We start from the raw sequence: 26424 nt of genomic DNA, 5'->3' as shown, positions 1-26424 counted from the left end.
GCGTCAGTAATATTTCAGTATGCGTAAATACTGAAGTTGAGGAACTTTGATATTTCGTGGCGTTTGAACATAAGAATTGTGAAATTTCGAAAAAAGTAAAATTTTTTTTCAAGTTGAAAAAGGTATTTGAAGATTAAAGTTGTGTTTGGACATGAATAGCATTTGGAGCTTTTTTTGAATTTTTGTGAGTGCTTTGAAGTGAAATTTTTTTGAAAAATAACTTTTTCGGAATTTTTCAAATTCCGAAATTCAACTTCAAGTGAAGAATTAAAATTTTAATAGCCAAACGATTCTGAAAAAAATGAAAAAAAATTCAAAAAAAAAAAGGAATATTTTTTATGGCCAAACGAGCTCTTAAAATAGAGTATTTCTAGCAAAATAACGATTTTATTTTGAATTAATCAAATAAAATTTATGTTCAAATACAACTATATATATATATATTTTAAACTCTTTTTATCACAATTTATGTAATGGGAGTACTCCTTTAGTCTTCCAAAAAGGACAATGACTTTTTTTTATATTTAAAAATACTTTAACTTTAAATATTTTATTTTATACTTAATGAGACGATTTATTGTCATATAAATTTAACTAACTTGTTTAGTTCATAAATTCCAAAATATTCCTTTCAATTTTAATTTCAGATAATTTACTTTTTCACCTTGTGTCAAATACTGTTTAAAGCCTAGTAAAGAAGTAGAACACTCATACTCATAATCCCACTATTTTATCCGAGGCACAAGGAGTATATATTACAGGCACAGATTATTGGATTAGCTACTGAATTTAGCTAAAGGAGTAGCTAAATCCGATGGAGTTCGAAACTCAAGAAGATCAGAAAGAAATTAGAGCATCACCAAATTACAACTCAGTACTCGAAATCTCCAACTCAACAAATGAGCCCAAAATGCCGAGTAATTCCGACGAATTAATACTCGACGCGCCGCTGCAAATGAGGAAACCCAAGTACAAAGAGTGTCTCAAGAACCACGCCGTCGGTATCGGCGGCCACGCCGTAGACGGCTGTGGCGAGTTCATGCCTGCCGGAGAAGATGGTTCTCTTGACGCTCTCAAATGCGCCGCCTGCAACTGCCACCGTAATTTCCACCGGAAAGAGACTCAAATCCACCACCCACCCTACTATAGAACCCCACCGTGTGGGTACTTTCAACATGTCATGCCACCGCAGAGACCTTTAGCCCTGCCGTCAACTTCTGGAGGTGGTGGTGGTAATGTGTTTTGTTTGTTATAATTAATTAAAGTAGTTCTAGGGTTTCAAAATTAGTGGGTCAAAACTTAGAGTTTAATTTGTTATATATAAATGGAGTAGAAAATATGTAGTACAATCAACTTATAAGGTAATTACACGTCAATCTCTATGTTAAACATAATTAATAATCTGATAAAAATAAAAATTAATGTGTTACAATAAGTAAATTTGACATTGTTATCGTGGAAAAAGAATTACACTTATATTATGAGATACTCTTTCCGTCTCAAATTATCTATCGTGTTTTTATTTTACATGCTCTTTAAGAAAAAAGTAATCAGGATGCATTTTTGACTATCTTATTCTTAATAACAATAAGAATACAAAGTAATCAGGATGCATTTTTACATGCTCTTTAAGAAAAATGCATTATGCATTTTTGAAATCATAATATTACCCCAAAATTGAGTTCAAGAATATTTAAAATAGGAAAAAATAATTAAATTTGTCTTGAACTTTTAACATGACAAATAATTTGAGATAATTATTTTTAAAACAGAGGGATTATAACTTAAATCTTAAAACTATTTTAAAGCTTTCTAGAGTAATAAATTTAGGACGACTTTTAAAGCTACTATAATCATTCCCAATTTCCCATAATTACTACAAGTCGTTCTAAAATTAATTACTGCTCAACGTTCGTAATCTGTTTCAAACTAGTACTTCTTTGATATCTATTTTTTCCGCTCTCAAAACCAACAGGTGGTGGATATAGGGAGGATCAAGAAGAAATGTGTAACCCTAACAACAGTGGGACAAAGAAGAGATTTAGGACAAGATTCAACCAAGAACAGAAGGAGAAAATGCTGGAACTGGCTGAGAACTTAGGGTGGCGAATTCAGAGACAAGATGAAGGAGTTGTGCAGCAGTTGTGTAATGAGATTGGTATCAAAAGGCATGTTTTCAAAGTTTGGATGCATAATAACAAACTTACACTTGGTAAGAAAACCCTAATACAAAGTATAAGCCCTTCATTATTCCCAGCACAAGAAAGAAGCTGAAAAAGAAGAAGATAACACACCCAAAAAAAACATTTTTAAGGTACTTTCATTATATATATAGTTACTAGTATGTTCAATTAAAGAGTTTCAATTTTTTTTTAATATCTAGAAAAACAAGTATCTATCGGAAACAGACTCTCTACCTACACAAGGTAGGGTAAGGTCTTGCGTATATACTATCATCTCCCGACTTCGGGAATATACATGGTATGTTGTTATGTCATTGTTGCTAGCAGAACAAGTAAAAAGAGTATGTCAGAAGAGGAAGACGAAATTTATTTGAGATGCTGGTTGAGAGTGTTTTCTCCTTTTCTAAGAAGTACTTAGTAATTTTTTGGCCAAAGCTTTGGTCTTTTCTTCTAGTTTCACTTGTTTTCTTGGAAATATATGTCAATTTATGTTTAGGTGGGAATGTTGAATGCCTCATTATATATCTAATTTGTCCAGACTATGGGTTTATGAATGGATTAAAGGGTATTCATTACATTTATCCCGAGTTTTATCATTTAAAGAGATGACTTTGTTGCAATTAGCTGCTTATAACATTCTTGATCTAACTTCTGTTTGGAAACTTAGCTTGTTCTGCGGATTAAGGAGTATTAGTATATGATAGGTAAATTTATGTGAAGCGTAATGAGTGAAGAGAAGGGAGTATTGGAGCAACAGTAAGTAGTTTTTGTGTGACTTATAAATTACGGATTTGAGCCATAGAATTAGCCAATAGTGCATGCATCAGGTGGACTGCCTACATCATACCCTTGAAGTGCGGTCCTTCCCGGCCCAAAACATGCGTACCCGCAAGATGTTTCGTGCACCAGAGTCAATGTTGCCCTTGAGTGAAAAGTGTTAGGACTATAGGATGGTGCATTTTTCTGCGTTCATTGTTAATCTGTTATTTGTGTGAGATCATTCACATGAATTTCAAGTAACCAGTTTTTTGTTCTGAATCCTCCAAATTTTGAGCCTTTTTTTTCGAAATTTTGAGCTAACTTGACAAAATGAGTGCACTTTTGTTCCTTTTTTTGCAACCCGCCGTTCAATATGGTGCTTTCCGTTAGGTCTTCAATGCCATGATCAAACTATTGCGTGAGTGGATTTTTTTTTTTTTTTTTTTTTTGGGGGGGGGGGGGGCTAATCTTCACGTCCTTCATCCTCTCCAAGAAGATGGTAATTTCAGCTTTAAATGTGTCATGTTCGAAATATTAATCGTTTTGTCAAAATGAAATTCATTATTTATTATTTTTTAAATCTACCTTCAATTCAAATATTGTATACAAATAAAGCGTCATTCATTTAGAGAATGCTCTTTAATACTCTCCTAATTAATAAGGTTCAATAACATATGTCTTTGTCAAAAGATGTACTTAGAAAATGTGGTGCGTCCCAATTCCGATCGATACATGTTTCTTGAATTGCATGTACCATCTTCTAGTCACGACGATGAAGACAAGTTTCCATTTTTAGTGCCGGAAACATTTTTTTTTTTTTTTACAAAATAGTACTCCCTCCGGTTCACAATAAGTATCAAATTTGTTTTTTTATTTTGATTCAAAATAAGTATCCAGTTATGTAATCAAGAAAGAATTCAATTTGTTTCTACAAATAACCCCTATGTACATATCTCTAAAAAGTTTTCTTACTCCTCACATTAAATGTTTAATTAGCGGTAGTTTAGTCATAGTAGGTATTTTTGTATAGAATTTAATATTTTCTTAATGGGCATGCTAAAAGCAAATTGGACACTTATTGTGAACCGGAAGGAGTAATTATTTGTACTATCAGACACAAAAGAACTGAATACTCCCTCCGTTCCAATTTATGTGAACCTATTTGACTAGGCACAAAGTTTAAGAAAAAATGAAGATTTTTGAAATTTGTGGTTCTAAACAAATCAAAAAGGGGCCCAGGGTATTTGTGTGGTTATAAAAGCTTCTCATTAAGGGTAGAATTGTAAGTTTAAGCTAAATTATTTCTATTTAGAAAGGGGTCATTCTTTCTGGAACGGACCAAAAAGGAAATAGGTTCACGTAAACTGGAACGGAGGGAGTATGTTTGATTATAGAGGTCTGTGAAGTGTACCTAGGGAAAGGAAGAGCTGATAATAATACTCCTCCAAAATAAGTGATTTTTTGATTGTTTTCACACATATTAAGAAATTCACCTTTTAATATTAACTAGCAAAGAAATTGACCATATTAACATTTATTATCTCTTCACTTAAACACTCCTAACACATACTCCAACATTATTTACTCCAGGGGCAATGTAGGAAAAAAAATCATTCTTGAAATCTAGAAAAAATCACTTATTTTGGACCACAAAAAAAAACCAAAAAATCACTTATTGTGGACCGGAGGGAGTACTATTAATTCATATCTTAGGGAAATATTGTTGTCTTAGACGTCAAATAAATTTATGAATTTTAGAGTACAATTTTTCTTGGGAAGAAAATTTTCGATACTGCAACAATTACTGCGAGGAAAATTCAAGTCCAATGGTGGGTGAAGTCCACGTTCATCAGATCCAGGATTTAAATTTTATGGGTTCACTTTTTAAAGTTTTTGGCATTGAACGTATTATATTTTTAAAGTTATGGGTTCATATTAACTATTTTTATAATTTTAATGAATTATTACACATAAATTTTAATCCGCGTCAAAAATTATGGGTTCAATTAAACCCGATGATACTACACTACATCCCCACTGTCAGAAAGTTGATTGATAGAACCAAAGTTTGATCAGAAATTCCATTTCTCTTTTTTTTTTTTTTTCTTTTTGAACATCATCTTGTTCTTATTCCCTAACTTTACTTACTTTTGAATGTTCCAAATGGAACATGTGGGGGACTACAGCAACACAATATATAGTCTCATGCATTATAATATTCCTACATGTTTGTTTTTCTTGTACTCCTTTTGTAGGTGCATTTTTGTTGTGGCTATCTGCATTTCACGAGTCACCACATAAATAAGGAATATCTCCGCGACCAAATAAATAGTATGGAGTAATACTAGTAATAATAAGCAAAGAAAAAGAATTCAAGCATTTAAGAGAACTTTTATTAGATGGAATGTTCTGTTAGTATCAAATTCTTACCATCATGTCAAAAACTAGAGCTGACACTAGGGTTGTGTATGGATCGGATCGGATCGAATTGGATTTAATACATTTCGGATTCGGATTTTGAACTTCGAATTCTAGAAAATGCAATCTGAATCTGATCTAAATTAATATCGGATCGAATTTTAAAGTTTGGATCGGATCAGATTTCGGATCGAATTATTATGCCTCAAAGTTGCAAACTCATATGTATGTTTTCTTTGTAAAAGAGGCAATATAGTAAGAAAAATTCACGTTTTTGCAATTATGAGAGTACTATGGTGCCAATATAACTAAATCCAACAATTGTAAAGGTAATAACTTGGAGGAAGATGTAAAGGAAGTAGTGACTATCCGAAATTAAAGTTTAGTATTTATACATGCCCTAATAATTTCGAATTTGGGATCGGATTAAAATTATATCAATCCGAATCCGATCCGAAATCTGAAATTTTAATAAACACAATCTGAAATCTAATCCAATCCGAAATTGAATGGATCGATTCGGATTTCGGATTTCCGATTCAAATGAACAACGCTAGCTGACACTACTAAAAAAAGGGAAAAACCGACCGCCAAAACCGACCGATGTTGATCGGTAATTGGCAAAAATTGATCGAAAACTGACCGATTCGTGGCGGTCGGTAATCGTAAAGTCGGTAGAGCTAATCGATCGACTTTGGCCGGTATTTTTCGACAGATTTTAGTCGGCCAATTAAATTAAAAAAAATTGTCGAAAAAACTAACCGAAGTTGGTTGGGTTTTTTCGACCAAAGTCGGTCGGTATTTTAATTATGTAATTAAAAATGCACCATCTGGAAATCGAACCGGGGTATGTACTATGACAGGATACTATTCTACCACTAGACAAGATACTATTCTACCACTAGACCATTGGTGCATTTTCTTTTAAGACTGTCTTTTATTTCATTTATACTCTTTAATTGTATTTTCGAGCGAAAATAACCGACCAATGTCAGTCTGTTTTATTAAAAAATTAAATTACAGACCGAATTTGGTCGGTTTTTTTAAAATGACCGGTCAAATTAACCGACCGATTCCGGTCATTTTTTTAATATTAATTTTAATTTATTTTAAATGAAAAACCAACCAAAGTTGATCGGTTTCTTGAAAAATAAATTTTGCAGGACTCAAAAATAGTTTCCCGCAATTTTGCGCCAAAGAAACCAACCAAAGTTGGTCGGTTTCGTTAAAAGATATATATATTTTGAAAAATCGATCGACTTTGGTCGGTCAGTCGATCGCGATCGATATTTGCCGAATTTCTAATAGTGTAATAACAAGGGCGTAATTTTATTTTTTGACTAAACCCGTCAAGCAAGCGTCATTTTCGACCATGACTCCAACCTAAGCTCCCCAGTCCATCACCTAGGCCTCATCATAGGCAGGATGTTGGCGTTACCCAACAATTCCCTCCCAAGACTCGTCATGCACAACATGTTATTGGAATCGAACACATGATCTTTGCTCTACTATAACTTGTTAGGATCAAGTCCTTACCATTTTAATTTGCTGAAAGCTATAGGTGATAACAAGGGTGTAAATTTATGTCTTAACCCACATCAAGCAAGCGTCATGATCAACCTTGCCTCAAGCCCTAGCCATCCCCAGCCCATCACATGGGCCTCGTCATAAGCAAGATGTTGGTTTGTTGCGTGTGAAGTGTAAGCAGCTCATGCCGATTAGTAAGTGTGAGCACGTGATTTTTGTTTCGCACGACAATCGCTCCAAAAAGAAATAAAAAAATAATAATTGGCCCTGCTGTACAAATTTTGGATTTCTGTGCGGCACCTTGTTGATTTATTTGTGACTTCGGCCCATTTTTATTTATTTACTTTATTAAAACAAAATTCAAAAAAAATATATATGTGTCCTGCATAATTCGAACCGTAATCCGGTCGTTAAATAGAAAATCATGAATAGGCATCTTCGTCCGTGATTTTATTTTGTTTGACTTTACCTGTTTTGAAATATTTTAGTGTGCAAATAATTGTATTGAGTGTGTATTTAATTTTAATTTGATTTTTTGGCTTAGTTTTGTTTTAAAATAAAAAGGAAATAAATAAATAAATAAAAAAAGGGCCCCTTCCCTTCCGGACTTGGGCCAATTTTAACAAAATTGGCCCAAACAAACAGCCCAAGACCCAGGCCTGCCCGGTCCAGACCACCTGATGCCCAGGGTGTCCAAACGACGTCGTTTGGGTCGTGCCTGATCTGGGCCGTTGATCTCAGAGTGATCAACGGCCAAGATCAATTCCCCATAACCCATCAACAAACCCGACCCGTCTCACCCGGACCGAACCCAAACCCTCAAAACGACACCGTTCCATTTAAGCCTTCAGATCCAGACCGTAGATTTAGATTGATCTAACGGTTGAGGTTCACCCACCCACTAACTATATAAACCCTTTACCATACCCTGCCCCCCTTTAGCCAACACCCCTGCCTTAGTCTTCACCAAACCCGTCCCCTTCAAACCCTAGCCGCCCCTGCACACCTTCACCAGAAACCCGGCGGCCTGAACGCCGGTGACCTCCACCTGAACACCATAGAACCCTCATGCCATCCTGAACCTAAACCTACCAACCACACACTTCGAATCCTATCCCACCTTCTCGAATCTTCATTTGAAGATTCGAGTCGGAACCTAATCTACACCGATCTGCCGTAAACTCATACCAGACACTCCCCAGACCCCCCTCGTGACCAAACCATACTTGGTTTGGTCCGAATATAACCAGGGAAGCACGAATATTAGATCTGAGTTTTGAAACCACAAGGTCCCTCGTCACTGGTTCATACCGGTTCAAACCGAAGAGGTTAAGGTCTAATGGACTTTGATCAGAGTGTTTCTCGTTTGAGAAACACTTCGATTAAAGTCCGTTCAGCCTTAAGAAAGGTTGTCCGAGTCCGAGTTGAGGTTTTGATTTTTCAAGGTTTAAGGTGAGTTCTTTCTTTTCTTTATTTGTTTTGGCCCATTTGATTGTGTTAAAGTCTGTTCATGCTTTGATTTTGTGTCTTTGAATTTTGTCAACTGTGCCCCGTCCACTTTGCCTGAACTTCTGTTTGTTTGAATGAGTCTTTCTATTTGCCCTGATAATGTGTATGTAAGTGGTGTGCAATTAGTTGATTCTCAACATTGAACTGATCAATTGGCTTCTCGAGCACCACTTTACTTAGCCAGTACAATTCAAATCATATGTCGATACTGTCTAAATGTCTGATTTTTGGCTACGATTGAGTATGTTAATGCTAATATAGTCGAGTCGACATGTGTCGTCAATTAGTTTCAGCTATCCGAACAATAACAAATCAACTTACTTCTGCTGAACATTTGCCTGAATCAATTAAGGACTAGTTTTGCTTACTTATAGCTGTTGATTTGGATCAGTAATGTAAAAGAGATGTTTGGTTTAAACTCTGAATTGGAGGGCATGTGCACTCATGCACAGCATGTGCATTGGTGCACCTCATGTGCTTTGTGCACAGCCTGTTTCCTGCATAAAAGGGCTTTTAATTTTAAAATGGTTTGACAGCATATGCTGTCAGATGTATTCTACTGCCCCATACCTTGCTTTAGTTTAAGAAATACTAAGCCTTTTAAGAATAAATCTGCCAGGGAATATTGATGGGTTTAATACTTAATTAGCTAAAGTGAACTGGAAATGGAAGGGCACATGGGAGGGGTATTGGTGATAATCTATCAGGCTGTAAAAGGGGTAATATGAAGGCTTATAAAAGGGAGGACATACAGAGATAAAAAGGAGGAGAAAAATATTGGAAAAAGGAGGGAAAGAAAATACAGACACTGTGAGGAATTTTTGAAAAAGAGAGTGGAAATACATACAGATATATACACACAGACAGGAATAGATAGAAGGAGGATAACACAGGAAAGAGGAACTGCATCTTTTCCTCTTTGTCTTGATTCTCATCTGGCCGGATTTCCCTGTTCCATATCATTTCTCCTAAGTTATGTTTGAGGGTTTTAGTTGTGTGTAGCATCAGTGCATCCCCAGATCTGTTTTGCCTAAATTTTGATTCACGTTACTGGGAACTTGCCACACTCGGTCATCTTTCATTGATTCCAACTGCATCTTGCACTGGGATTCTGCTTTCTATCTGGTTACTTGCTGTTGCTGCTGCTATTTGGTTTCCTGCTGGCCGCTGACTTTTCTGCTTCACTTCTTCTTTGCATTTCAGTATTCAGTGTTTTTCCAGGTACACATTTCAAATCCCACTTTGGTGTTAACTGTAACAGTCCAAAAGCATGAAATGAAAGGAGTTCTTGAAGAAGATTCAGATGTCTGTTTTGTACTGCTTGTGATACACTAATCTCTGTTGTATAAATCGATTAGTGTAATTCAGTAGTGAAAGATTAGTTAGACAATGCTTGATCAAGTTTAGTTTTTGCATCTTAGTTTCTGGTTGTTTGCTAAGTATAAGATGTAATAGTATAATATTTAGAAGGTGTGGATAATTGGCATAGAACTTTCGACTGTTTTCCCATCAAATAATGACATGTATAAGATAGAATATTTCCACCTACACAATAATGTTCTGTGTTATTTTCCTTTCCTTTTATCAATACCGTTAGGCAACATACAGGTACATGTTCGAATCCCCATTAGTAACAATGCCTAGCATTCAATTTCCTTAACCTAGCTTAAATAAATCTAGTTAAGCTCGATTCGAGGAAATGTTCGAATTGAGTATTGCATTCCATCCACCTCCATATAGCTTCTTTGTTCAACCAAAATATTTCGTAAGGTATGGCGTCTTTTCATTTTTATAAGTGATTAGAAATTGATAGTAATCCGGTTTTTATATTTCAATTAGCATACATCTTTCCTTCTTCTATTTCTGGAAAACGAAAACAATAAGAAATGTAGTCAGTGTAGGTTTTATTTTTTTTAATGAGACGAGCCTCGCCAAATAAAAAGCAAATTGCGGGGCCCTCGATAATTGATCATGATAAATACTTAGAATTTGGGACGGACGGTTTAGTGAATTCCACCGCCCTCCCTAAAGAGAATAACACGTTAGATTCTTTAGGCGCGACTTTAAGTAAATTATATTCTTAAATTCGGGTGCACATTGATGTGACCCAAATCCAAATCTCAACGAAGTCCAAATGTGTCGACGATCACGGGTGCATTGATTGTGACGTGGTTCGAGATGCATTTTCACGACGTTGCAATTCTATAAAAATAATTGATAATAATAAAAGCGGTTTAAACTTAATAAAAGCACGTAAGTCCTAACATGTATTTAAATCAGATATTTAGCCATTATAACAATTTAAGCGACCGTGCTAGAACCACGGGATTCGAGGGTGCCTAACACCTTCCCTCGGGTCAACAGAGTTCCTTACTTAGAATTTCTGGTTCGCAGACTTCATTTGGAAAAGTCGAAAATTTCCTTGATTTGGGATTTAAGATAAACCGGTGACTTGGGACACCAAAAGCCAATCCTTTCCCAAGTGGCGACTCTGAATTAAATAAATAATCCCATTTCGAATATTGTCACTTAAATTGGAAAAACTCCACCCGCGCATCTTACCCCTCGGGCGGGCGCGCAAAAAGGAGGTGTGACAGCTCTGGCGACTCTGCTGGGGATGTTGAACCCAGAACCACTGGTTCAGGGTTCAAGAATTCGAGCTTAGAATAATTGTTATATTTGGCTTTATTATCTGATCTTTATTACATGTTTTTTGCATAACTTGCTAAATGTTGTCTTTTACCGCTTTGATATTATCTGAACTGTATATAAACTGTGCCGAAACCCTTCTCTTCTTACCTCCGGGGAGAAGCTCGCTGGTCGAGACTCCCTATTCTGTTAGTGTCAATGCCTGAAATAAGAAAGAGGACGGATAAGTTACGAAGCCGGACGGCCTTTTGGTTCCCGGTAAGTTGCCCCTCCTCGACTCGAGTTGTCCGCTCGGGTACACAGTCTAGAACAAATACCAAGGTTTAAACCTAGTATAACTCGACTTCATGCCGGATCCCTAGTAGGAACGCTTATTTGCATCATGTTGCATTTGACTTAGGGGGCTCAACACAGGGGTTGGGTCCGTCTAGGACAAGCAACCTGAAATGAAAAGACCACCCTGCTGCATCCTATTTGTTTTGCGCATTTATTTGCTTCGGTTCCGCATGCTGACCAGTTTCTAAAAAAAATAGAAAAATAGCAGCGTAGGGAGATAATTACTTATTTTGGAAAAATAAAACCAATGTCCAAGTAGTGTCGAAACCTCGTCGGAATTTTTCTAAAAAAAAAAGAATAAAACCAAAAGTTGCCTTTTAGTTTGATTTATTAAAAAAAACATATAAAAATTGTTCTTTTCTTTTAAGAAAAAAAGGGTATTTATTTCAAAAAAATAAAAAAAATGGAAAACTCATAATTCAAAAAATGTGTTGTTTCTTTTGTAGTACCCTTTTATAAATTCGGACTAATAGTCCAAATATTGCAAAAAAAACAAAAAAAAATATATTTTTTTTAGTATTTATCTTTCTCCAAAAATAATAAAAATACTTATTCTTGATTGCTAGGTTTATTTGATTTTTTCTATTCACGATATGACCGAACTACGCCGGTTTGATTCTCGCATAGGGTGAGATACGTAGGCAACCCTCGGCGGGTTTAACCTCCCGTTTTTGCAACAAAAAAAATCTAGATAATTTTAATTTTTGAGTCTAATAAAGTTTATCGCCCTAAATAAATGTGCAGGATGAGCACGATACAAAATGAATCGTTTTCAATAATGACCAAGATCCCTTTTGAGTTGCGAGTATGGTGGAACGACTTAGGCAAAGAGGGGCAAGGCAAAGTGAGGAAATATCTGAAAAATCTCCCGGATTTACTAGACATTCAGCCTCGGGGTGATATTATCAGATCATTGGTCACCTACTGGGATTCGGCGCACAATGTATTCCATTTTTCAGACATCGAACTCACCCCGACGTTGGAGGAAATAGCGGGATACATTGGGGGTGATGAAGCTCCGTTAAGGTTCAAGTACTTGATTGCACCTAGGGCCGTCACGGTACACCGATTTTTGGATTTTCTGAAAATACCCCGAACATTTCACCATCCAGATCTTGCCAAAGGTTTCTGCAGTCTCCATCTCATGTATGCTAGATACGGTCATGAGGGCGGGTTCAATAAGCCGGATTTCAAACTATGTAGTAAAGGCAACCGACAAAAATGGGACGAACACAGGCAGTTGGCTTTCATGACGGCCTTCTTAGGTCTTATAGTGTTCCTGAGGAAGGACGGCAACATCGATCTAAGAATAACTGGGGTTGTCGGTACTTTGCTTACCCAAGATAAAAGTACTCTGGCGCCTATGATTATGGCTGACATTTTCCGGGCTCTCACTGTTTGTCGAGCCAGGGGTGACTTTTTCGAAGGATGTAACCTACTGTTGCAAGTGTGGATGACGGATCACTTATGCCATCGCTCCTCACTTTTGGGTTATGGTTCGCCAGAGAAAACTTGTATTGGAGAATTCTACACGAGAATCAAAGGGCTCAATTTACCTGAGGGAGTCACATCATGGACCTCATTTCTCCGAACTCTCACCGCCAGCCAAATCCAATGGACGCTCGGATGGTCACCTATCGAGGAAATCATATACATGCCGGCAACCCAGCCTCACTTTCTGTTGATGGGACTGAAAAGTATCCAACCCTATGCACCGTATCGGGTTTTGAGGCAACTTGGGAGGTACCAAGTGGTACCGAAAGATGAAGATTTGAGTACCCAAGTGATTGAAATCAGTCCGAACGGTCATTTCCCTGAAGAAGAAGTTCGCCAAATCTGGAGTGAATGCCAACATCTGACAGCAAACACTTGTGTGATCGATACGGCAAAAAGGGAAGTCGCCCCAGGATATCACGCTTGGTTTAGAGGTAGCCTGTCTTACGAAAGACCGGCTAAGAGGCCGCATCTCAAAGATTTCGTAGAATCATCCCAAGGGCAATGGAACTAGTTAGCAAAAGAGAAGGGTTATCGAGCAGAGATTGGCGATTTGAAGCTACAAATAGATAGTTTGAAATTCGATAACAGCGTACAAATCGCGGCGGATCGAAGCGAAAAGAATAGGTTGATCCAAGAGAATGAAGAACTTAAGGCCCAAGTCCAAAAATTGAGATTGTCTCTTGATGAGCAACCCAGAAGTCAATCAGACCAGCGGTTGATAAAGGGTTTGAAAAGAGAGATCACGGAATGGCGAGACAGGTTAGAAGAATCCGAAAAGGTCATGACAGAGTTCAAGGCACGGTGGGAAACAGGAGTAGATAAGCATCGCCGATGTTTGAACCAATTGAAACGTGACCACGAGAAGGCTGTTTCCTAAATAAAGAGGAAGATGGCTACACTTGAGTTTAAAGCAGTTAAGCAGGCCAGGGATTTTCAAATGGAGAGTAGATACTGTTACGACTTGTTGGCCCAAATGAAGGAAGAAGTGCGGCAGCTGAGGGATCAGCACGTACAGGACTCACAGGTATTCAAGACGTGCAGTGATCAGATAAGGCACCTACTCATAGAGAAGAAGCAAACCAGAGATAGGATCAAGGCCATTGCCCATGCCATCACCAGACGATGTCTACAATGTGAGAACATGTCCAGCGCTACCGTCCTCTCGGCAGTAATGGGTTATGTCAAGCAGACTATGCACGAGCTGGAGCAACTTGAGAGGGATCTCACGCCTAGGACCGCGGCGAGGCCGAACGATGCCCCGCGGAAACCAATTTTTAAAACCATAATGCATTCATAGGTCAAATCTGTATTTTAGCATCTTCTGCCTGTTTTTTCATCAAAGTGATTTTCAGTCTATTTTGAGTCTAGGTTTATTTTCAAAGTTTGCTCTTTCTTTTGCAAAATGTAGCTTGTAATAGAACGTTTCAACAATAAAGAGGTTGTTTCTTTTACGCCCATTTGTGTTTTTCGAACTACGTAATGATCTGATTCACGTAGGCATCGTGATACGTAGGCAATCCTCATCGGATCCGGTCGCATTTCTTTTACTACAAAAATAAAAAAAAATAAAAAAAAATATATATATATATATATATATAATAAATAAAATAAAAGAAAAACAAAAGAGAAAAGAAAAGAAAAGAAAAAAGGGAAAAACTAATAAGAGAAAAATGCCGGAATGACGCATGCTCTCGTAGCAAACATATAGTAATCCACTTAACTGTATAGGTGCATCATGCCCAACGTGAGATTAACTATCTATTATTTGCTGCAAAATTAACCGTGCGTTTGTCATTGAGCATTTTCCCAGGGTTTTTGAAAAGACGGTTGGTTTGGTGAAAGTCTGGCCTCACACTCATACTTCACGAGGTCAAGGAGAGGTGTTCAACTACCTGTTGTTAGGACCAGAAGCAGTACTCACACTTACTTCACCAGGTCAAAAGGAAGTGTGGAAATGTCTTCGGAAATTCCATTGCAAACAGTCCCCGTCTCTGAGGAGAGCTCAATCTCAGCCGTCCTCACACCTGAATCCGCAACTGCGGAGGAAAATAGAATCCTACGGCTCCGCATGTTGGAAATGCTGGATGACTGGAACAATGGGAAAGAGCCGCCAAGTGTCGTCCTCGGATTCCCTGAATTATTCTCCAGGTCAAGTGGGACTTCTAATGTCCCCATAAATTACCCTGCTACCCCATTTGGGTACCCAGCCACCTCCGCCTTCTCTGCAGGATCACCTTCTGAGCCTCATCCCCGAATGTCGGCCACTGATGCAAGCATGAACATCTTTACTGCATCGCCTTGCCCAGCTACGGCACAGCCTGCCACATACAAGCCAAGCTTTGACTCATCCTCTTTTACATTCCAAGCACCATCGTTCTCAATGGAACCAACTAGGTTCGCTACCAGTACTAATCCTCTACCGCCTCAGTGCGAGCTCGCACCAGGACAGGATCAGGACCCCAGAGTTGTAGGACAAAATGAGATTGCCAAGAGAATGAGAAGCCTTGAACAAAGTCTGAAGAATATGCAAGGATTGAGCGGACAAAAGAGCGTCTCTTACGCCGACCTGTGCATGTTCCCTCACGTACACCTGCCAACGGGTTTCAAGACCCCCAAATTCGAGAAATACGATGGGCACGGTGACCCCATTGCACATCTTAAGAAATACTGCAACCAATTGCGGGGAGCCGGCGGAAAAGAAGAACTGCTAATGGCATATTTTGGGGAAAGCCTAGTAGGGATAGCTTCGGAATGGTATATGGATCAGGAAATGTCCCGATGGCATATATGGGATGATCTCGCCAGAGATTTTGTAAAACAATTCTAGTATAACATCGACATTGCGCCAGACCGAAACTCTCTGTCGAATTTGAAGAAGAAGCCTTCAGAAAGCTTTAAAGAGTATGCTATTAAGTGGCTTGAACAGGCGTCGAGAGTAAAGCCTCCCATGGATGAAGTGGAAATGGTCACTACCTTTCTCCAGGCTCAAGAGTCTGACTATTTCCAAAACATGATGTCGGCCATGGGTAAGCCATTCACGGAAGCGATCAAGATTGGAGAGATGGTGGAAAATGGTTTGAAAACGGGTAGGATTCTGAGTCAAGCAGCCATAAGGGCAACTTCCCAGGCCGTCCAAAGCGGGTCTGGAGGAACGACAAGGGGGAAGAAGAAAGAAGAAACGACTATGGCAGCCTCTGAAGCAAGGGAGTATCGTCATCCCAGGCCCCATTTTCCGGAGAGAGCCCCACGCCACTACTACCCCCACTCAAATTTGGCATATGCTCATCAACCTTATATGGTCATGAATGCCCAACCTTATAACCATCCACCACAACAAACCAACCGAGGCCCAGCTCCACCTCCCAGAAATCAGCCTCCTTACCGCAACCACTATAACCCACAACCCCCGCAGAATAACTACCGCCCCCAGGAGCCACCTCGACGGAGGACTTTCACGCCTATCGGTGAACAATACTCTACTTTGTTCCCTAAGCTAGTCCAGTTGGGTTTCTTGCAACCAATTCCCCAAACAAGGCAAAACCCAACATCGCCTTCTTACAAAGCCGGAGTCAGATGCGCCTATCATTCAGGGGCCGAGGGACACGATACAAACGACTGCTGGTCATTGAAAAGAGTGGTCAAAAATTTGATCGAGCAAGGGAAAATAGTGCTAAGGGACGAGGAAGTCCCGAACGTAACTAACAATCCATTACCTGCTCACAATAATGGGCCGCTGATCGGAATGATTTGTGAAGACAAAGAGTTCGATCCTGCTTTGAAAGCTATAATCGCCATTGTCACACCTCCTTTTTCCGCGCCCGAGGGGGCGCAGGGGGAGTTTTTCCAATTAAAGGACAATCGAAACGGGATTGGTTTATTTATTTCAGAGTCGCCACTTGGGAGATTTAGGGTGTCCCAAGTCACCAATTTTAATCCCGAATCGAGGAAAATAATGACTCTATATTACAGTCTGCGTACCAGAAATCCGGATAAGGAATTCTGTTAACCCAGGAGAAGGTGTTAGGCATTCCCGAGTTCTGTGGTTCTAGCACGGTCGCTCAACTGTTATATTCGGCTTATTTATCTGATTTTTAATACAATTATGAACCATGTGCAAATTTTATCTTTTAACCGCTTTATTAATTATTATTATTAAGAAATGTGAACATCGCTTAAAACATATATTTGGACTGTGTCACATGAAATGCACCCACAATCCGAAACATATTTTATTTGATGTTTTAGAATTTGGATTTGGGTCGCATGAAATGCACACCCGAGTTTAAGAAAATTAAATTATTAAAGACGCGCCTAAAGCAACTAGCGCATTATTATTTTTTGCGGAGGCCGTGAAATTCGCTAAACAACCCTCCTGAATTCTAAGTAATTTAAACAAGTTTTTACTGAGGGCCCCACAATTTGTGTTTTTATTTGGCGAGGCTCATCTCATTCTTATTTTTTTAAAAAAGAATTTGCAACGTCATGAAAATGCATCTCGGGCCACGCCACAATCAATGCGCCCGTGACTAAAGACATATTTCGACTCCGTTGAGATTTGGATTTGGGTCACATAAATGTGCACCCGAGTTTAGGGAGATAACATTATTAAAGGCGCGCCTAAAGCAACTAGCGCATTATTATTTTTGGGGTAGGGCCGTGAAACTTGCTAAACGGCCCGTCCCGGAATCTAAGTATTTAATATATACGTTTAGAGGGCCCCGCGGCTTGTGCATTTTTTTTTCTTTTTTTTTTTTTTTTTTTTGCGAGGCTCGTCTCATTTTCACTTTTTAAGGGCAAACTTAAAACAACTACAATTTCCTACTAGTGAAGCCATCCGAGATTAAACAAAAAAAAACAATTCTAACCGGTAATAATATCCATAAAAAAAATGAAAAATAGAATAACCTCGTTCATATGCTCACATTAACTTTGAGCATGCAGTAACTAAACATAAAATACCATTTTTAACACAACAACAAAATTGCATTGTTGACATTCATACATATCGAATATTTTCATTTATTGCCTTGAACCATAATATGCAAAATGAATGAAATGAAACAAAGGATGAAGAACACCAACCTTCGAACCTCGACAATCCTAGAACGACAAACAGTGCTTCTTACGGAACTCGAACCGGACCTCTCTGAACGAAGAACAACGACGGAACCTCGGACAGCACCTCGACGTACCGGACCTCGACGGAAAACAGAAAACTCGGCAAGGCGGGGTCGCAGCGACCCACAACTGCTCGCGAAACGCAGTTACGACTGCTTGGAGGTTGATGACCTTGGACTGGAAATGGCGGACTTGACGACGGGGAAAACTGTTGGTCGTGGTGTTGGGTTGTGGTGAGGAGCTGGTGGGTCGACGGACTGGAGCTGGTACGTGGGGGTTTACCGGTGGTTTTGGACGATGGTTTTAGGTTTTCTGCTTCTTCTTCTTTAGGAAGAAGAAGCTCGAACAATGGAGGGGTCTGCTGGCGGGTGGTCGATGGGGTGGAGATGGAGTTTGGGCAGGAGGTGAGGCGATAGTGGTTCCGACGAGGGAAACAGCAGCAACTGCTGCTCGATAGTAGCTGGGGCGTGGGGAACGACAGGGACACTGATTGTTGCTGTTGGTCGTGGTGCTGGGGAAGGTGACACAGCAGCGGTCGACGAACGGGAGGGAGTTGGTGGCGCGACGGACAGTGACGACGCAGCAACGACAGTTGCTGCTCGTCCGGCTGGGTTATGGTGGTTTGGACAGTAGGGTGGTGGTGTTTGGACGACGAGGGGAACTCGCAACGGGTTGACGACGATGGTTATGGACCGGTTTGGGTAACCATGGTGGTTTGTCGAGAGTGATGGAGGAGGAGGGTGGTCGACGGACTGGATGTGGGTAGGTTTGGTGATGGTTTTCGCTGGGGACGTGGGGTTTTGTCGTGGGTTTTGGTAGGGTTTTCTCTTCTTCTTCTTTGTGAAGAAGAAGATGAACAGCGCAAATCTTTTTCTTTTTCGTTTCTCTTTTTTTTTCTTTTCTTTCTCACCCCCAGTCCAGACCCTGTTCGTTCCTTTTTTCTCTTTTTGTAGGTTTTTTCTTCCTCCTTTTTGGAGAAGAAACCGGAACAGTGGTCCCCCCCTTCAATTTTCAAAAGTCCGTGTTTTGTAATGCTTTGCCCATGAAAATGAGCCCCACGCGTGGTGGGGTTCGAGGCATATGTCCCCCACGCGTGGTGGGGTTCCCCACGTGTCCTGGACACGGTTTATTATGGGCTAGGTCCGAAAATTAGGCCTAAAACCGGGTAGTTTGAACCCGAATATTATTCTTTTGCCCGGACCCGAGAAATAGGAATACGTTGCTTAACTAGTCCTATGTAAGCAAAATAACTACCAAAAATAAGACTAGTATTTAAACGAAACTATATATTTTTAAATATTTTTCAAGATTTTAAAATAGCTACAAATATATTAATAAAACTATTTTTTTGTAATTTTCGTAAATATTAAGATAAAATATGAAGTAATATTTTTTTGTATTTTTCAAAGTTAAAAATGACTATAGAATATTAATAAAACTATTTTTTTTTTGTAATTTTCGAAATCATATAAAGTACAAAAATAAAGTGCAATTTTTGTATTTTTCAAGTTTATGAGAGATACATAAACTAAAATTTATATATATATATATTTTTTGAGATTTTTCTTTTTGCAACGAAATAAAGTAAAAAATAGTTAAAATAGCTATATTAGTCCTAAATTAGATATTTTAAGCTAAGAGCGTAAAAATTCCCGGGGAGGGTCAAAAATCACGTGCTTACAGCCATTGTTGACACGGGGAAGAGGCCCGAAATGGACCAGAAACCAGAAATGGGGGAAGTGGTCAAGGCTATAAAGAACAAGCCTGAAAAGAAGGTAGAGAAGAAAGTGGTACCTGTAAAAAATGAAGTTCTTTACATACCACGAGGTCGAGCTGAGAAGGCGCAGAACTTCGGGATCAAAAAGACAAAACCTATGTACGTGCCAAAAGGGGCCTATGTGGTCCGGGGGACGATTCAACCACCTCGGCTGAATGAGCCAGTGGTTATCGGACGCGTGCCACAAAAGCCAATGACCAACCCGTCCACAGTGCCGTGGAATTATCAAAAGACTTTGGTAATGTACAAAGGTAAAGAAGTCATGGGAGAACTTCCAGAAAATACTTTCATTGGAGGGTACTCAAATACCCAAGAACTGAACAACGCCACACAAAGGCGCTTCCCTCCAAAGAAGCCCGTGAGTGTTGAAGAAGCGGAAGTGTTCTTCCAACAAATGAAGATGCCGGATTACGAAGTGATAGATCAGCTGCGCAAGCACCCTGAGCAAGTATCCATGCTGTCATTATTAATGAGGCCAACCGAGCATCAAAAGATCCTGCTGAAAACCCTGAATGAAGCATATGTACCGGTCGAAACCTCGGCGGAGCAACTAGAGCGGATGACAGAAAGATTCTTCGCCGTCAACCAAATCTCTTTCAGCAAGAATGATTTACCCCCGGAAGGAGCAGCACACAACAAGGCCTTGCACTTAACAGTTAAATGCGAGGACTACTACGTCAAGCGGGTAATGCTGGATGGGGGATCAGGTGTTGACATTTGCCCGCTCTCCACGCTGCAAAGAATGGAAATTGAGACCGGAAGAATCCGAACCAACAACGTCTGCGTAAGAGATTTCGACGGCATCAAGAGAGATACCATGGGAGAAATAGACCTGCTGCTGGTCATAGGACCAGTCGAATTTCGAGTAACCTTCCAAGTGATCGACATGGACACATCCTACAATTTCCTCCTTGGCAGACCTTGGATCCATGCGGCAGGAGCCGTGCCTTCCACTCTTCACCAGATGGTGAAGTTCGAGTACGAAGACCAAGAGATCGTGGTCCATGGGGAAGACGAACATGCCATTTATCGGGACTCATCCATCCCGTATCTTAAACCAAGAGAAGGGAGCGAACATACGGTCTATCAAGCTTTCGAGGTGGTACTGGCAGAGCAGCACGAAGAGGGAGTACCTTGCCCCCAGCCTTTCTTGTCTAACGCTTCGGTCATGGTGGCCAAAGAGATGATCCGGCACGGATTTAGGCCAGGGAAGGGACTTGGACGAACCCTTCAGGGAATAACAGAACCCATTACTTTACCAGTCATCAAGAAACCTTTTGGACTAGGTTTCAAACCTACTCCAGCAGACGAAAAATGGGCAAAGAAAAGGAGAAATGAGGGCTGGAAGTTGCCTCAACCACTGCCGGATTTATATGCGACTTTCGTCAGGCCAAGGTACGCTGAAGAAGAAGATGATGAGGTCTTCACAGCTGAGGAAATCGAGGAAATATGTGGGGCGATGAGAGAAATGCTCTACGAGGTCCACATGGTTCAACCAGGTGAAGGCACAAGCACTGCTGAGATGCTGTACATGGGACCGAACGCCCAACTTCAAAACTGGGAGGCCACGCCATTCCCGACTAGACGGAAGTCCGGGTAGACCTGCCCTGCCACCTTTCCTGTATCACAAGTTATCTCCGGGACATAACTTGAACGTTTTCTTCTTTTCATTTGTTGTTTTGAATTCCTAGTTGTAAACATTGTTGTCTTCCAACTTTCCAAAGAAAATATACAAAAATACAAAAAAAAATCATCATTGCTTTCCTATTCTTTCTTTTGTTCTGATTTTTATTGCTTTTCCTCTTATCTTCCTTTTCAGTCCTAATAATGCGGCTTTAAATATGACATGCTTGCGGACTTCACGCCCAGATCACAATGAGTTATTTAACTGCGAATTAATGAACCCAGAACCAGAATATGATGCGGAAGAGGCTTTTAGGGAGATAAACCGAGAGTTGGAATATTTCGAGAATAAACCTAAGCCAAATCTGAATGACACTGAACCGGTAAATTTAGGAACCCCGGAAGAAATCCGGGAGACCAAGATAAGCATTCACACGGACAAGAAAATGCGAGAGGCGATAATTCAACTTCTTTTTGAATTCAAAGATGTGTTTGCTTGGTCATATGATGACATGCCGGGACTAGGTGTTGATCTGGTGGTTCATAAATTGCCAATTCATCCTGACTGTCCTCCAGTCCAACAAAAGCAACAAAAGTTCAAACCTGAGGTCAGTGACAAGATTAAAGAGGAGATCACCAAACAACTGAAAATGGGAGTGATTCGGGTAGTCCAATATACAACATGGCTGGCGAATGTGGTTCCAGTACCGAAAAAGGACGGGAAAACTCGGGTATGTGTAGATTACCGAGATCTGAACAGAGCAAGTCCTAAAGATAATTTCCCGCTGCCTAACATCCACATCCTCGTTGATAATTGCGCCAAACACGAGATACAGTCTTTCGTAGATTGTTACGCTGGATATCATCAGGTGCTGATGGATGAAGAGGACGCCGAGAAAACTGCTTTCACCACGCCTTGGGGCACCTACTGTTATCGGGTCATGCCATTTGGTCTGAAGAATGCTGGGGCTACTTACATGAGGGCCATGACTGCCATTTTCCATGACATGATGCATCAGGAAATAGAGGTGTACGTGGACGATGTGATAGTCAAGTCCAGGACGCGGGATAATCACATCCAAGATTTGAGGAAGTTCTTCGAGAGGCTAAGAAAGTATGACTTGAAGCTGAACCCAGCCAAATGTGCTTTCGGAGTTCCGTCGGGCAAACTTCTGGGCTTCATTGTAAGCAGGAGAGGTATCGAGCTAGATCCAACTAAGATAAAATCCATCAGAGATCTGCCTCCTCCAAGAACAAAGAAAGACGTGATGAGTCTTTTGGGCAGGTTGAACTACATTAGTCGGTTTATTGCCCAGCTGACAAGCACGTGTGAGCCCATATTTAAGCTCTTAAGGAAAGATGCGGCGATTAAGTGGACAACTGAGTGTCAAGAAGCCTTTGATAAAGTCAAAGAATACCTTTCGAATCCCCCGGTCTTGGTCCCTCCAGAACCGGGAAGGCCACTTTTCTTGTATCTGACGGTTTTAGAGAACTCTTTCGGCTGCGTCCTCGGGCAACACGACGTAACCGGAAAGAAGGAACAAGCAATCTACTACTTGAGCAAGAAATTCACCGGCTACGAGGCCAAATACACTCTGCTGGAAAGGACATGTTGCGCTCTCACATGGGTTGCACAAAAGCTGAGACATTATCTCCAAGCCCACACTACATTCCTCATAAGCAGGTTGGATCCTTTGAAGTATATATTTCAGAAACCAATGCCTACTGGGAGACTGGCTAAATGGCAAATCTTGCTTACGGAATTCGACATAGTTTATGTCACTCGCACGGCAATGAAAGCCCAGGCGTTAGCAGATCATTTGGCCGAAAATCCGGTCGATGAGGAATACCAGCCATTGGATACCTACTTCCCAGATGAAGAAGTAAACACCGTAGAAGTGATCTCGGAGGAAGCTCATGTTTGGAAGATGCTCTTTGACGGAGCTGTGAACGCCAAGGGTGTAGGGATTGGGGCAATTTTGATCTCGCCTTACGGTCAGCATTATCCCGCCACAGCTAGACTGCGTTTCTTTTGCACAAATAATACAGCTGAGTATGAAGCCTGCATTATGGGCATGCATATGGCAATAGATCAGGATGTCGAAAACTTACTGATTATGGGAGACTCTGACCTGATCATCCGGCAAGCTCAAGGCGAGTGGGAAACTCAGGATGTCAAACTTATCCCATACCGACAACATGTGGAGGACCTCAGCAAGCGCTTTACCTCAATAGAGTTCAGGTATATTCCGAGGTGTCACAATGAACTGGCAGATGCACTTGCTACTCTGGCTTCTATGCTACCCTACCCGGGCAACGTCCACGTCGATCCTTTGGAAATCCAAATCAAGGAAAGACACGGTTACTGCAGTGTAATCGAGGCGGGATCAAATACGCAGCCTTGGTACCATGACATCAAGAGGTTCCTGAAGACGCAAGAATACCCCGAGCACGCTACTGGAGATCAAAAGAGGACCATTAGGCGACATGCAAGTGGTTTCTTTCTGAGCGGTGAATTGTTATATAAGAGGACTCCGGACCTCAATCTCCTAAGATGTGTCGATATCGAGGAAGCGAGAAAGATCATGCACGAAGTACACGCAGGTGTGTGTGGACCTCACATGAACGGGTATGTCTTAGCGAAGAAGATCCTTAGAGCAGGTTATTACTGGATGACCATGGAAAAGGATTGCTTTAGCTTTGTTCGGAAGTGTCATCAGTGTCAGGTGCACGGTAATTTGATTCATGCACCTCCCACGGAACTGCATCCCATGTTTGCGCCTTGGCCATTTGTCGCCTGGGGCATGGACGTCATTGGACCAATTGAACCGAAGGCCTCGAACGGACATAGGTTTATACTGGTTGCCATCGATTACTTCACAAAATGGGTAGAAGCTGTCACTCTCAAGTCGGTCACTAAGAAAGCTGTAGTAGATTTTGTGCACTCAAATCTTATCTGTCGTTTCGGTATTCCTGCGACTATCATTACAGATAATGCAGCAAACTTGAACAGTCACTTGATGGGAGATGTATGCGAGCAGTTCAAGATAACGCATAGGAATTCTACTCCCTATCGGCCAAAGGCCAATGGTGCCGTAGAAGCGGCAAACAAAAACATCAAGAAGATTTTGAGGAAGACTATCCAAAGTTCCCGACAGTGGCATGAGCAGTTACCATTTGCACTATTAGGGTACCGCACTACGGTACGCACATCAGTAGGAGCAACTCCTTATCTTTTGGTTTACGGGACCGAGGCCGTAATACCGGCAGAGGTAGAGTTTCCTTCACTTCGAATCATTGTCGAAGCAGAAATCGAGGACAGCGAGTGGGTTAAGACTCGGTTAGAGCAATTGACGTTGATTGATGAAAAGCGGATGGCTGCAGTTTGTCACGGACAGTTATACCAACGAAGGATGGCCTGTGCTTACAACAAGAAAGTCCGACCCCGGAATTTCGAAGTAGGTCAGCTGGTGCTAAGGCGTATTCTGCCGCATCATGAAGAAGCAAAAGGAAAGTTCGCCCCAAATTGGAAAGGCCCATACATCGTAAGGAAGATATTGCCGAGAGGGGCATTGTATTTAGGTGATATCGAAGGAAATGACCCCGACACAGCAGTAAATGCAGATGCAGTCAAGAGGTACTACGTCTAAATCATACTCCAAGTGTCCTGACACGTTGAAAATGGCGAAGGTGTTTATTCCCCACTACTCCCCAAACACTACCCAATTCTCTCTACCAACTTTTGAGCCGCTTACAAAAAAAAACAGCAAAAACAAAACATTGATTGAGGCCTGAACTACGTTTGACTTGATTCCGAAAGGATACGTAGGCAGCCTCTCCCTGAGGTTCAGTCACACCAACAATAAAATTCCATCCACCCTGAAATTGAAATCGGGGCACGTCGGGCACTTGAGAAGTTAGTATCCACTACCTCTCTTTACCAAGCACAAACCTCCAAATCAATTACCAAATATGGTGGGGAACCAGTAAGCGTCACAAATGGAGACCAGCGCACTCTGAATTGAGAGATATAAAATGAGAGAGTCTCGGCGGTGAAAACCTTCGGGCACCACGAGGCGATGGGAGTAGAGAAACCAAAATGAGAGAGCTTGTTTAGTAAAAACTCGCAAAGAGTGCTATCAAGCGATGACAGGAAGAGAAATGAGAGAGGTCAGCCAGCGGAAACCCGCAAAGGGCGTTGTTGGCCGAAAAAGAATAACGCCATCTCAAGAAAGCTTCGGCAGAGTGCCACCAGTTTGGAATCACAAATCCGTTCTGGTTTAGGAAAACGCAAGCTCTTAGAAGGTCAGACGTCCAGTCCAAAGAGCATGTCATGTCATTTAAAGCCAGCGTTATCTTCCTCAGATAAGTCTTTTTCGTCCCGAAAAGGGTATTCCTTTTCTGATTTGTTTTCCCGTTCTTTATTTCTTTTCGAATCCCTTTTGCACTTTAACCCCGAGTTCAGGACACGCCGGAAAGGACAAGGTGGCATGGTTTGTTTGCACGAAATCCCGTCTCATGAAGGAAAGCGCCTCATCTCATTGGTATGATTGCCCAAAGCCTGATGGATCGTCACGTTTGATGGTGTTTAGAGAGGGAAGAGAGAAATCTTCCCCAGCAAGTTCCGCCTTCGGACAAATCCCCACAGAGTCTCCCCCTGTACAAATTCCCACAGAGTCTCTCCTTTTATACAATCTCCCACAAAGTCTCCCCAGTATATAAAATATATATATATATATATATATATATATATATATATATATATATATATATATATATATATATATATATATATATATATATATATATATATATATATATAATAATAACAAAAAAAATGGAATCTCCCCGGCACATCCCAGCGAGTCCTTTTGTAAAAATTCCCCAGCAAGCTTACCCCAACAAATCCTAGAAATCCCGCTTTGAAATAAATCCCCAGCATGCTCCATTATACAAAAATCCACACAAAGAATCCACTTTGTAAATATTCCCCACAGAGCTTCCTTTTTGTACAAATTCCCACAAAAT

General features: G+C 40.5%; 1 protein-coding gene across 2 annotated transcripts; it reads left to right on the top strand.

Annotated features, from left to right (window-relative positions):
• Positions 1-608: 608 nt before the first annotated feature.
• LOC107785962 (zinc-finger homeodomain protein 2) lies at positions 609-2758 on the top strand. 2 transcript variants are annotated; one of them, XM_016607394.2, is made up of 2 exons: positions 609-1223; positions 1976-2758. In XM_016607394.2, exons 1-2 carry the CDS (start codon positions 815-817, stop codon positions 2272-2274), a joined length of 708 nt encoding a protein of 235 aa, XP_016462880.1. In that variant the 5' UTR covers positions 609-814; the 3' UTR covers positions 2275-2758. The 2 variants fall into 2 exon arrangements, with proteins under 2 accessions (XP_016462880.1, XP_016462879.1); XM_016607393.2 differs by having other exon boundaries at positions 612-1232.
• The last annotated feature ends 23666 nt before the right edge of the window (positions 2759-26424 follow it).

This window comes from Nicotiana tabacum, chromosome 11, assembly GCF_000715075.1.
Source record: "Nicotiana tabacum cultivar K326 chromosome 11, ASM71507v2, whole genome shotgun sequence".
NCBI classification, from domain to species: Eukaryota; Viridiplantae; Streptophyta; class Magnoliopsida; order Solanales; family Solanaceae; genus Nicotiana; species Nicotiana tabacum.
The sequence above is the reverse complement of the archived record's forward strand: the minus strand, read 5'-3'. Positions and strand labels throughout refer to the sequence as shown.